The sequence below is a fragment of the Rhinolophus ferrumequinum genome, chromosome 10 (assembly GCF_004115265.2).
Source record: "Rhinolophus ferrumequinum isolate MPI-CBG mRhiFer1 chromosome 10, mRhiFer1_v1.p, whole genome shotgun sequence".
In the NCBI taxonomy this organism is placed as follows: Eukaryota; Metazoa; Chordata; class Mammalia; order Chiroptera; family Rhinolophidae; genus Rhinolophus; species Rhinolophus ferrumequinum.
The window spans coordinates 32,303,629-32,315,635 of NC_046293.1; the positions used below are offsets into that span (position 1 = coordinate 32,303,629).

The 12,007-nt window shown below is 38.9% G+C and overlaps 1 protein-coding gene across 1 annotated transcript in view; it reads left to right on the forward strand.

Annotated features, from left to right (window-relative positions):
* Positions 1 to 4,672: 4,672 nt before the first annotated feature.
* The window catches only part of AEBP2 (AE binding protein 2), a 51,608-nt gene continuing 44,273 nt past the window's right edge, over positions 4,673 to 12,007 (forward strand). Inside the window, 1 exon segment of the mRNA XM_033116938.1 lies at positions 4,673 to 5,397. Coding sequence (XP_032972829.1) covers positions 4,736 to 5,397 — 662 coding nt within the window. The 5' untranslated portion in view covers positions 4,673 to 4,735.

A 12,007-nucleotide genomic window follows, 5' to 3' on the forward strand; every position in this document is an offset into this window, starting at 1 on the left:
TTTGGTCAACATTGTTCAAGCAGTAATTCGCCATAATCAGAAGTGTCTGGATGCTGATGGTGACCACTTTGAGCACCTCTTGTAATTGCAGAAGTCAAACTTGTATTCATCTTTTGTTATCAGTATATATTAATACAGTTTTTTCCTTTCTTAAAATGTGTATACTTTTTTTGGCACCCTCTGTATATATATATATTTAATTATAGTTAGCATTCATTATTATTTCATATTAGTTTCAGGTGTATAGGGCAGTGGTTAGGCATTTGTATAATCTATGAAGTATTTCCCCCAGTAAGTCCAGTACCCATCTGACACCCTACATAGTCTTTACAACATTATTGATTATAGTCCCCATACTGTATTTCACATCTCCATGACTATTTGGTGACTACCAATTTGTCTTTCCTAATCTCTTCACCCATTCCCCCAGCCCCCCTCCCATCTAGCAACCATCAGTTTGTTCTGTGTATCTGTGAGTCTATTTCTGCTTTGTTTCATGCATACTTTCTTTAGACTTTAAGTCAATCAGAGAATGAGGTCATTATGCTACTATTGATCCTGCTCAATATGGCAGTATCAACAGGCAAAATGAGGAACCTGAAATAAAGTTGTAAAATGTGTTATAGCCGCACATTTTAGAAAAAAATTTCAGAAGTAACTCACTTGTGGTGTGGCAGGAATCTCAATCTAAGCTGGGTCTGCTGCTGGGGTTCAAGCATGTCTGGGCATGTCTGGAAAACTAGTGAGTCAGGACTGAAAGAAACCTGCTGACATGGGGGCTGAGACTGCTTCCTAGAATAGAACTCATTTTTGTGGTACAGAGAATTAGACAGAGAAGCCCTATAAGAAAGACTTAGTCATTGGATGGGGAGTAATAAATACAGCTTAGGGGAGCTGTTACTCAAATCTGTCGCCAATCTAGGCCCATGAAAGCATGTCTGGGTCCCTAAGAGAAACAGAGCCCTGAGTAAAAACATAAAGAGCTGTTTCACTGAAAACTGTATAAGATGTTGAGCACAAGCAGTCCGCTTTGGGGTTCCCCTATAAGAGGTCAGCACAGTGATCTCCATTTCTGTAGGCTGCACCATGGCTTTGGCTATTTTGTTTGTATAACAGATCCTGGTAGGAGCTTGCAGTGCCTACAAGAACAGAGCAGGAGCAGGGGGCACTGAGAGAGAGGAATGTGTAAGTATATGAGGGACTTCTCCCATACACACCCCAGGAGCTCCCAGAAAGCTAGAGGTGTCCTCACTGTTTTCATTGGCTTGGTAGGTAGAAGAGTCTGTGAAATTCAAGTTATGGTTGCTAATCTGATCATTAGTACTGTAGTCAATGTGTTTGAATGCTATTCCTAATCACATAGCTCGTATGCAATGGAGTGTTATTGGGTAACATATAATTATACACAGAATTATACACTCTCCAAGCAGGACAGAGCGAACTACAGAACAGTGATGCTCCATCTATGAAGGAACAGTTGTTTGTTTGTTTTTTAATTTCCAGTGGACTGATAACTTTTGCAAAATACAGTAAAAGTGAATTACCAGAATAATAAAATAAAAATAAACTCATGACATTGAAAATACAAGCCCCGATTTTTTATTATTAGGTTCAGCAGACATAAAATTACGCTGTCAAGTTGTGATAAAAGTTTCCAGAAGCTAATTTCAGTACTTAATCTAGCTGCAGACCTGTAACAAACAGTTCATGGATGGGCACTGGTCTGCAGACCACACACACTTCTTACAGTTTTATCAACCTCTCTTACCTGATGCCACCTGCAGTAACTGCATCACCCAAAGGTCCTGCCTCTAGTCACACCCTTCAGTGAGTGGGATAATGACACTGTGACACTGGTTATGTAGAAAAATGCCCTTGTTCTAAGGAGATACACGCAGAGTAATGGTCTATAACTAAAAGAAGAGGGAGAGAGAGAAGAGAAGGAATGGGGGTGTAGGGGTAAGGTGAGAGGGGGAGGGAGAGGGAGAGGGAAAGAGACTGTGGAGAGAGGAGACAGGGACATAGCCTGCACAAATGTGACAAAATGTTAGTATTTGATGAATCTAGGCAGGTATACAGGTGTTTATTATCCAAATTTTTTTTCAAATTGTCAGGAAATTTCCAATTTAAGAAAAAACTCTTCAGTGATGGAAAACATACTTTTCTCAAAAAAGCTAGTTCCACGATAGCTCATTTTACTCTTTAAGTACAAATACTGCAGCTAGAACATTTATTTGTGGCTTAGATACCTATCATTACCACATGTCTAATCTCCATTCACTTTTCACTCTTTTTACCATATCTCCTATACATTAGATACCCTTCCAACATAACTTTAATTATATTACACCTTTCAAAATAATCTCAGTATCTACCTATTGTCTTTCAAAATCAAACTTTGTGTTCAAACTTTCTGCAATCTAATCTTTAACTCTTTTTTTGCTTTCTAGCTTTGCTTTGTCATGGTTAACACTAACGAATACATTTTTATGCTTTTCCAGGTTATTGCTTTTTAGTCCTACAATTTCCCTTCACACAGAATTCTATTTTGTATACTCTTCAAGATCCAGCTCAAATGAATTAAACTTAGATGTTGTTATATATCCTACTATACACATCTGGTCAAACCCTACATTCATGTTTTCCTTGGTTAACTCAGCTAAATGTTAACACTTATCTCCAGGGCTTAAATACAGTGCCTTCAAACACACTTCATACAGCATACACTTTTCAGTTAAACGCTCTAATATTTCTTAGTTTATAATACATAGGATGATAATAGATTCCTGTCTTTCTTAGAGTGGCTTTTAGGTTAAAATATTTGAAGTTAGTATTTTGCATTGTATGTGTGTGTCAAGGTATCTGTAAACCATAATTCCCCATACTTTTATTATTTTTGCTTTCCCTTGAGGCAATACATGGAAAATATAATTGTTCAAAAACCTAGGGCAGAAGATATAATACTGGGGTATTCATGGTATTTGAAGACTTTCCAACATGTGCATAAGGACGGAGAATTTGTTTTAAAGCCATCAGTCCTCTGATACTCAATTCCCTTAGATAGCCAATCCTAAAACTGATCTGCCTGAAAATGTGCCTGGGGTCAGAGTGTAAAGTGCTCTCCTTTCCAGTCCCTCCCATCCCAGTTGTCCCTCCCCTACTTTACAAATGAAAGGCATAATTCCTCCCCATCCCAAACCTCTCTACAGTGAAATACACTATGGGCGATGTAAAACCTCCAGGACACCAAAAGAATCAATTGACTGGAAAAGAGAATGAGTAACATGTCCTTTTACAGGTCAGGTGGTTTTCAGTTACTTATTTCAACAAAGTTGAAAGGGAACCAAATCAGAGTTGTCAGCTGATAGATCATTAAAAGAATTTTTTGTTAGATCGTTATGTGATTTTTTGCATATAATTTGGAAGGAGTTCAAAGAATGGGGCATTACTATAACAAGACTCCATTCATTTTCACCTACTTATTTATGTAGACACGTTTTCTCAATGCTTACATCCATGGAATTGAAAACTTGGACTGGAATTGATGCTGAACTCAGTCTCATTCTGGTAATACTCATCTACTGATAAAATAAACTGGTTAAAAAAAATTCATCCAATTCCATATCTGTGAGATGCATTTCCAACATTGTATGTATGTTTAATCGTTATTTATAAATATTTGCAATGTAGTTGTTTTATCAGTTGAAATAAGACAGTTTTATCACAGGAAATTTAAAAACTGCCCTTAAATGTCAATTTATACACACATTTTTATTACAAGGAAATATAAGATAATCGATAAAACAGCTCAAAAAATAAAATATATTATTAGGAAAAAACTCTGGATGGGAAGTGGAATGTTAAGATGAGTTCCAGATTAGAGATTGTATCTTAAAAAGTGGGTATTAGTGGGTAATAAATCCCTATGGTATTTAGAATTTATCGGTTACATTTTAAAAAGTGTGAGTTAGAAAACATTTATAACAAGCTGGAAAAATGTATATACCACTTTAAACTGTATAAGGATGTACAAATTTTAGAGGGCTCATGAGCCAAACAGTTTGAAGATCTTGAACATGAAAGATATGCTTGCTCTGAGACTGTGATTTAACCATTCCTCGAGGTTTTCAGACAGGTTTAGAGTAAAACCTGTGGCTCTATGTTGCGCATATAGATTTAGTACCTTGCATTGTATTAATTTTTATTCATTTTAATCGCCTCTCCTCGTAGATTGTAAGCTCTCCGAAAACTAAGGACTTGTTAGATTCCTGGCTCAGTGCCTGTACACAGGGGACACTCCCCAAACATCCCGAAATGAATGACTTTATCGTGAGAACTCGGAGGGCTGTTAAAATCCCCTGCTAGCGCTCAGGTTTTCTTTTGGCGTGTCACGCCCGCTGCCAGGCGGGGGAAGGCGTGGGAAGGCCCGAAGGAAACTCTGAGCACTCGGCGGGGCGGGCCCCGTGCGGGGGCGCGGGCGCGGAACCCGATACCGGGGGAGGTGCCACCTAGCGCCGCCGCGCAAGCGCGCAGCCGTCTCCGCGTGAGTGCGCGCAGTCGCGCGCCTGTCCCCGCGCGGGCTCCGTAGCGCGTGTGCAGGCTGACGCAGCTCGCGGGCCGTCCTCTTGCTCTGCAGCGGCGTCGGCGGAGTTTTGGGCGTTTGGGAGGGGGCGAGGGAGCGAGAGTCGAGAGAGGGAGGCGGCGGCGGGGAGGAGGAGGAGGAGCAGGCGCCGCCATGGCCGCCGCTATCACCGACATGGCCGACCTGGAGGAGCTCTCCCGCCTGAGCCCTCTGCCCTCCGGCAGCCCCGGCCCTGCGGCTCGGGGCCAGCCTGAGCCCCCCGAGGAGGAGGAAGAAGAAGAGGAGGAGGAAGAAGAGGCTGAGGCCGAGGCGGTGGCGGCGTTGCTGTTGAACGGCGGCGGTGGGGGCGGTGGAGGCGGCGGCGGAGTGGGGGGCGGTGAGGCGGAGACGATGTCGGAGCCGAGCCCCGAGAGCGCCAGTCAGGCCGGGGAGGATGAGGATGAAGAGGAGGAAGAGGAGGAGGAGGATGAGAGCAGCAGCAGCGGCGGTGGCGAGGAGGAGAGTAGCGCCGAGAGCCTGGTGGGCAGCAGCGGCGGGAGCAGCAGCGACGAGACGCGCTCGCTGAGCCCCGGCGCCGCCAGCAGCAGTAGCGGGGATGGGGACGGCAAGGAGGGCCTGGAAGAGCCCAAGGGACCGCGGGGCAGCCAGGGCGGCGGCAGGGGCGGCAGCAGTAGCAGTAGCGTCGTCTCCAGCGGCGGCGACGAGGGCTACGGGACCGGGGGAGGCGGAAGCAGCGCGACCTCCGGGGGCCGGCGAGGTAGCTTGGAGATGTCGTCGGATGGGGAACCCCTGAGCCGCATGGACTCGGAGGACAGGTACGTGCACTAAAGCGTTTCCCCTTCTTTTCCTTCTCTTGCACTCCTGGGCCAAGGGGACTTTTGGCTGAGATTTGCCCTGCTCCCCGAATCCCCAGCCCCTCCCCCAGGCTCAACTCGGAAATCTCTCCCGGCCGCCGCGCCCCTCTCGCTGCGGATAGCGGCTTCAAACTCTCAAACCATTTCCCCCAACTCTCCTTTCCCCGCCCTCTTCTCCCTTGGCTCTGCAGTCCTTACAAACCTAAAGATAGTTCTTAACTCGGAAACAACCCCAAAGTAGGCCTCGATTCTCTGGCGGAGCAAAAGAGGCCCTTCCGTGATGTACACACCTCGGTATATAAGGTTAGCTTCAACCGTGTTCGCGAACACTTGTCAGAACTCTAATTGACAAGTGTTTTCCAACATGGCTGGTTTCGCCTGGATTTAACAGAACTTCCTTTTCATGAAGGAGATGCCCCCCTAACTATTACGCCTCCCTGCTTGAAAAAGAAGATACAATTTTTCTTATATTTAATCAGTACTTCCAAAATTCCGTATGTGTAGTCATTGATATGATCGCCAAAGTGATTTTAATAACTTCTATTTGTTTTGTGACGAAATCTGGGGGAAAGTTTAAAACGAATACATCTTTGTAGAAAAGAAAAATGAATTGATGTCTTTTAAAATAAATTTGCGGAATCAAAGAGAGTTGGAATCGGATGAAAATACAGCCTTCAAGGTACAACATACTAGTATTCGGCTTAATGTCCTTTCTGTAGTAATGCTTTAACGTGCGAGTCATGGTTTTAGATGATAATGTTTAAAGTCATGTATTGGGGAAATCTCTGAAGAAATGAGCATTTTTCTAAAGCTCGTTAGAAATACCGTGGAGACTGACAAATATGTTTCGTTTTTTTTCGAGACAGTAAAATTTGTTCAAGTAGTGTATTTCTACTGTTAACTATCATTACTTTTGATCTCTTTAGAAAACTTCATGTTTTAACTAATTGGCTTTTAATGTATTTTTTAAAAACAAAAAACTGCTTCTAAAGTATAGTAGCATTTTTTCCGACCATTTGCTGTTTTGATGAGCAGTAGAATTTAAAAAAAAATCGATATTGACTTGAATTTAAAAGTTTTAAGTATGAAGTTCTAGGCATTCTCAATTAACTGATAGAAATGAATAGTTTGGTTTATATTGAATGTAATGAGGACTACAAGCCCCTAAATATTTTGAAAATAAAGCATTAGAACCTGACGCTTACTTAATACTTACTTAAGAAAACATCTGGGATGGGATAGGCGGTACTAACCTTAGAAAAATTGCACTGCACTACATAGGCATGGCAGGAAAGAGAATGTTTTCAAGAAAATAAAAAACTGATGTGAACTGCACAGTGAAGCATGTGTTAATTATCGTTTTATTATATCCTCCTGTAGTGGTACTCGTAGATATTTGAAAGTTGACATTAGTTTATACAACCAGCATCTACCACAGTTCTTCCATTTACTTGGTACACGCTCACACACACACGCACGCTCACCTAGCACTGCACAATTTAAGTGTGTCGCAGTCGTTTTTATGTCTCACAACTGTGATGCAAGATAGGCATTATTTTGACTTCCATTTAACAGATGAAGAAGCATATTGTCTCAACTAAATGCAGTAAGTCTAGAATGGTAGAGGTGGAGCTGGGTCTGAACAAAGGTTCTCAAGTCCCCTGCTATTTCCACTTCGCAAGAGTTAGAATAATTCACCTTAAATAACAAGCTTTATGTGTCAGTTTTTTTGTGTGTTTTGAGTTACTATCTGTCTACTGAATCCTTTTAGGGGACAATGAATTATTGGTTGAGTAATATTTCGGGTAGTAGAGTTTTGGCTTTATTTCACATGTATTAGGTATTCACTTGATTATCTAATTTTCATAACATATTTCAGAGTAAGGAGTAAGGTATTGGTGCCATAAGTCCAAATAAGGTTAAAACTTGATAATGAAACATTCTTGCTTTTCAAAATATTGTAGTTATTTTACCATTTCAGGGTAAAAGATTTATCATTTGTGTTAAAAAGCCTTACATTACTAGTTAAACTGGTTATGGTCTTTGTAATCTTAATTCTGAATTTGTCTCTGAGTTTTTTTTAAGAGTTATTTTAAATTTGGAAAGGATTCATAATTCTTATAAATTGTCCTGCAGATTACATCTATCTATGTGGATTTTATAGATTGATTTCATTATACGAAGTCTTTATGTTTGTACTGATGAAAGGATATTGTGGTTTTAAAGTGCTTTCAAAAAAAACTTGACATTCCCATGGCAATGATTTTTTTTTTTATCATTAGAATTTACTGTTTCTATTAGAACGTCCATTCAGTTTTTCTGTCACTGAAATTAGACCGCATCTTTGAGTTTAACATACTTTAGAATTTGTTGAAATATCTTAAATATTTTTAACTGTAAGAGCTTCTTTTTAAGAAAGAATTAAATATAAAGACTTAGATCTTAAGCTTGTGTTCCAAGGTGTCACTTTACAGTCATGTATTGGAAGTGTTGTGTGGTGAAAAGTGACTATAAAATGATTAAATGACACTTGGTACAGAAACATTGATAATTTTCCCCAGGAGAGTTATTCAAAACCAGCATTAAGTGTGTATTAGTGTGTTTGTTTTGGTAAAGTTAGAAAACCTTAAAGTTTATAGGTAATTTGCTTTTACTTCGGTTATAGAGATAATGGAGTTTACTTTGGGGGGAGTATTGAGCTGTGCAAGACCACTGAAAACTAGTTTTACTTTGAATCGGAGCGAAAGTATTTAAAAAAGTTACCACCTCGTAAGTTAATTTCAGAGGCTAAGTTAAGTTACATACAACTTTACCCTATAGAATCTAAAATTTAGCCTTTAAAATGTTTAGTTTACAAATTAGTTCTAGCTGTTGAATCAGATTATACTTATGTGAAAGTACTCTTAGCTTCTAATCTATATAAGTGAATTGATAGTAACAACTTCTATTTTGTGGTTATTTGTCTCTTTTTTTATACTATGTTGTTTTTTCCCCCAACCAGAAAATAAGTCATGGCTTATTTTGAAAAAAAAAAAACAAGACCTCTTTTCAGCCACTTTCAGCAGCCTTTCTGGATAAATCCACGTGTCAAGTGAAAAGTGCATGTGTAAGGATGGGGTGGTAGGGAAGGGCATATAGTGTGAAACTTATTTTAAATGATCAGCAAAGGCCAGAGGCCCTTAACCATTTTTTAAGTCAAAATTTGGACTTGCAACCTTTTGGGTTGCCACCTTTGAGGTGTAATTAAGATTGCTTTGACACTGGGAAAACAGGCTTATACTGTCCAATTTCCCAGTAGTATGATTAGGAAGATCTTTTTTCTAATATAGAGGCTAAATTCTTAAATCAGATTAATACTAGAAGGCTGCATGTTGAGATTATTGTCAGTATTTATTAAGGATCTTTATGTTTGAAGCAATAAAATATTTTTATATAAAGTAATACTTTGTTCATACTTCATGGTGAAACTCCTTTTTACTATTTATCCCTTTCAACTCTGAAACAGCCAGCTGTCCATAGTCTCTCCGGAATTCATTCCTCTTTTAGCTACCCTTCCGTTTTGATTAAATTTAGGGAAGAGCTTCAAATAGGTCTGTTTTCATTGATAACATTTGTAACACTCAGTTAAGGAAAGTATGGTGACAAAATCTACAGATTTCAGGATTGAATTTATATGGAGAGATTCTAAGGGGTCATTTTACTTTTAAAAACCATTAAGGCTACTTTGTTGGGTCAGGGAATCCTGTATATAAGCTAGTTTGCTATCAAACACAGGTATTTACTATGTGCAGGACTCTTTACTAGCTGTTGTGGGATATGGAAAGACAAAATGCTTCCCACCCACTTCGTCTTGCGTATTGCTGTGAGACTTAATTCCAAGGTATAGCTTTTGCCATAACTCTTAGTATAAAACCTCATTAACTCTAATGTAAACAAAGTTAGAGAGTCACACCTTTCTTATTGTATTATTTACTTATTACAATAAATATTGTATTATTTATTTATTTGTAACACATTTTCCTAAAATTTGCAAATTAAACATTAGTTAGCATGTGGTTTCTTAGAGTCAAGAATGGAGAATTCTTAGCTGGGTAGTTCTGGTTTAGGGTCTCATGAGGTTGCAGTGAAAACATTGGCCCGCACTGCAGTCAGCTAAAGGCTTGATGGGCTAGAAATACGTTTCCAAGATGCCTCGCTTATGTAGCTTTTGGCAGGAGGTTTCAGTTAACTCACCAAGTCAGTATCTCCATAAGGCTGTTTTTGTGTCCTGGTGAAGTAGTAGCTCGTTTTTCCCAGAACAAGTGATCTGAGAGAGCAGTGGATAAGCCGCAATGCCTTTTTATGACCTGCATATACCTGCTCATAGTTTCTTCATACATCTTCATTTAGCAGATAAGTTTACACAACAATTGTTTCAGATTTTTGTTCACCAAAACAGTCCTTCAAAACCCATCAGAATGCCACAACAAATCCTTTCCTCGTCTTTTTAAAACTAATTCCCATATTTGTATTCTCTATTTTTTCCTCCCCTTTTAAGGCGCTACTCTGTATGTGTGGAGGGGTGTGGAATATTGCAGTAATCTGGAGTCAAAGGGCACAATTCAAATCTTAGTCTTTCTGCTTATCTTATGATTTTAAGATTATCATTGAACCTTATTTCCTGAACTGCAAAGCAGGGTTAGGATTTACCACGAAGGGTGAATTTCTAACTACTCCTGTGAACTATTCTGAAGAACCCATGTTATTTGAATGCTTGCTTCGTCCCTTTTGTTGTAGAATGTTATGTTTTTGAGAGCGGGGACAGTTTATCTTGTTTAGAACTTTGTAGTAGTTAACACAGTACTTGAATATGGTGGGTATTCTATTAGAATTAAGATGCAATACCAACAATAGAATTTATATAAAAAAGGAGACTTTGAATGAGGACCGGTAATTGGTGCCTTTATAGTTGATATTGGTGAATTTAAGGCCAGCTTTTCTCTGGGAGTGCACTTAAATAAGTCCTGTGAGATTGTATGCAGAATTTATGGGGGCATGTCTCTGAGAAGAAGTCAACAACTTTTATCACATTTTCAAAAGAGTTTGGTCTAAGTCAAGAAGTACCAAATTAGAGGAGATTCAGAGGTGCATAATATTTGTTAAAAGATTGGATAACTCTGAAACTATAAATTTCTGTAAAAGCCATATTTTACAAAATGCATATAGGTATGCAAATCTGAAGTGGGTAGTCCCCAGAGGGTATTTTTTTAAACCATTGTTTAGGAGCTGTATAAAAATGCTTAACATTTTACCTTAAGTTAAATGGAAATTTTGAAGTTAAGAAGGGAGAAAGTATAGACAGTGAGGTGGTTAAGAGTGTAATATGAGTCAGAATGTTTCAATTTGAATTCTGGCTCTGGTAAGCTGGGTGACCATGGGACAGTTATTGAAGTTGTTTAGCATCTTACTATTTCAGGTTTCTCATCTGCGAAAGGAGTGGACAGTAATAGTTTTCTACCTGTAAGATTGTTGTGGGGATTACATGTAGAGTATTTGGCACACAGTTTATTAAGCCTTTACTATATGATAGGTATTTATTTCACAGGTTTACATAGAACCTCCATTATGTGCAGGTACTAATCTAGGTGCTAAGTATATAACTGAATAAAACACAGTCTCTGACTTCATGGGTGGGTGAGACAGACTGCACAAATGAACTGATAAGAGCTGGTAATGATCTGTTGCTTTGAAGCAGTAAAAGATCTTAAATGCCAAAAAGTATTGTACCAACTATTAAATGTGTGGCAAGTATCTGAATGAGTGCTGCAGAAACTTGCAAAAGAATAGGCTAGATCAAAATATTTCATTGCAAAATCTAAATTTTAATCAATTTTCATTAACATGTGTATTCTGTGGTTGACCTAAAAAGCCTCATAGTACCTTTTATTTTTAGTAGTTTTTAATTATGTAAGTGAAAGCACTGTTCTATTAGTAAAAAGCTTTGAGGTATGTTTTCCTAGTAATGGTAATGGATTTGCAGTGATCTAACCATATGTTGAATTCATTATTAAGGCTAATAGTTTGCATTTGTGAAAACAATAGTTATATAGACCTTAAAACTAAATGGACAATTTTGGGCATGGATAGAAGATCAGATAGGTGTTTGAATGTTTAAAAAATCAATTTTTGAGCATTTACTGATGGTTATCATTGTGCCCTGTTCAGTGATAAGAAGGAAATACGATGGTATCTCTCCAGATACTTAGTTTTTAAAAAGATGATTCCCTTATTTTCTAGTTTTTCTGTAAATTGTGACACAAAATTAAAATTGGAGAGTATCTAATTACTAAAGTTTTGGTGGGAACGACTGGATTTTATTATTCTAGAAAGCTCAATGAAACATGAAGAAAAGAGCCTAGCATATTCAGGAGACTCCTGCCTACGTCAGAGGATCCACATTGGTTAGAACTGGGAAGTAAGAATTAATGGCTCAAGTGGGACTTTTCACACCAACATGTATTCACATCTTTCTCAATATAGGTTTGTGAGTCAGATTCTTTTGTCTTCCCCCTGTTTTTGTCTTTGTAACTCT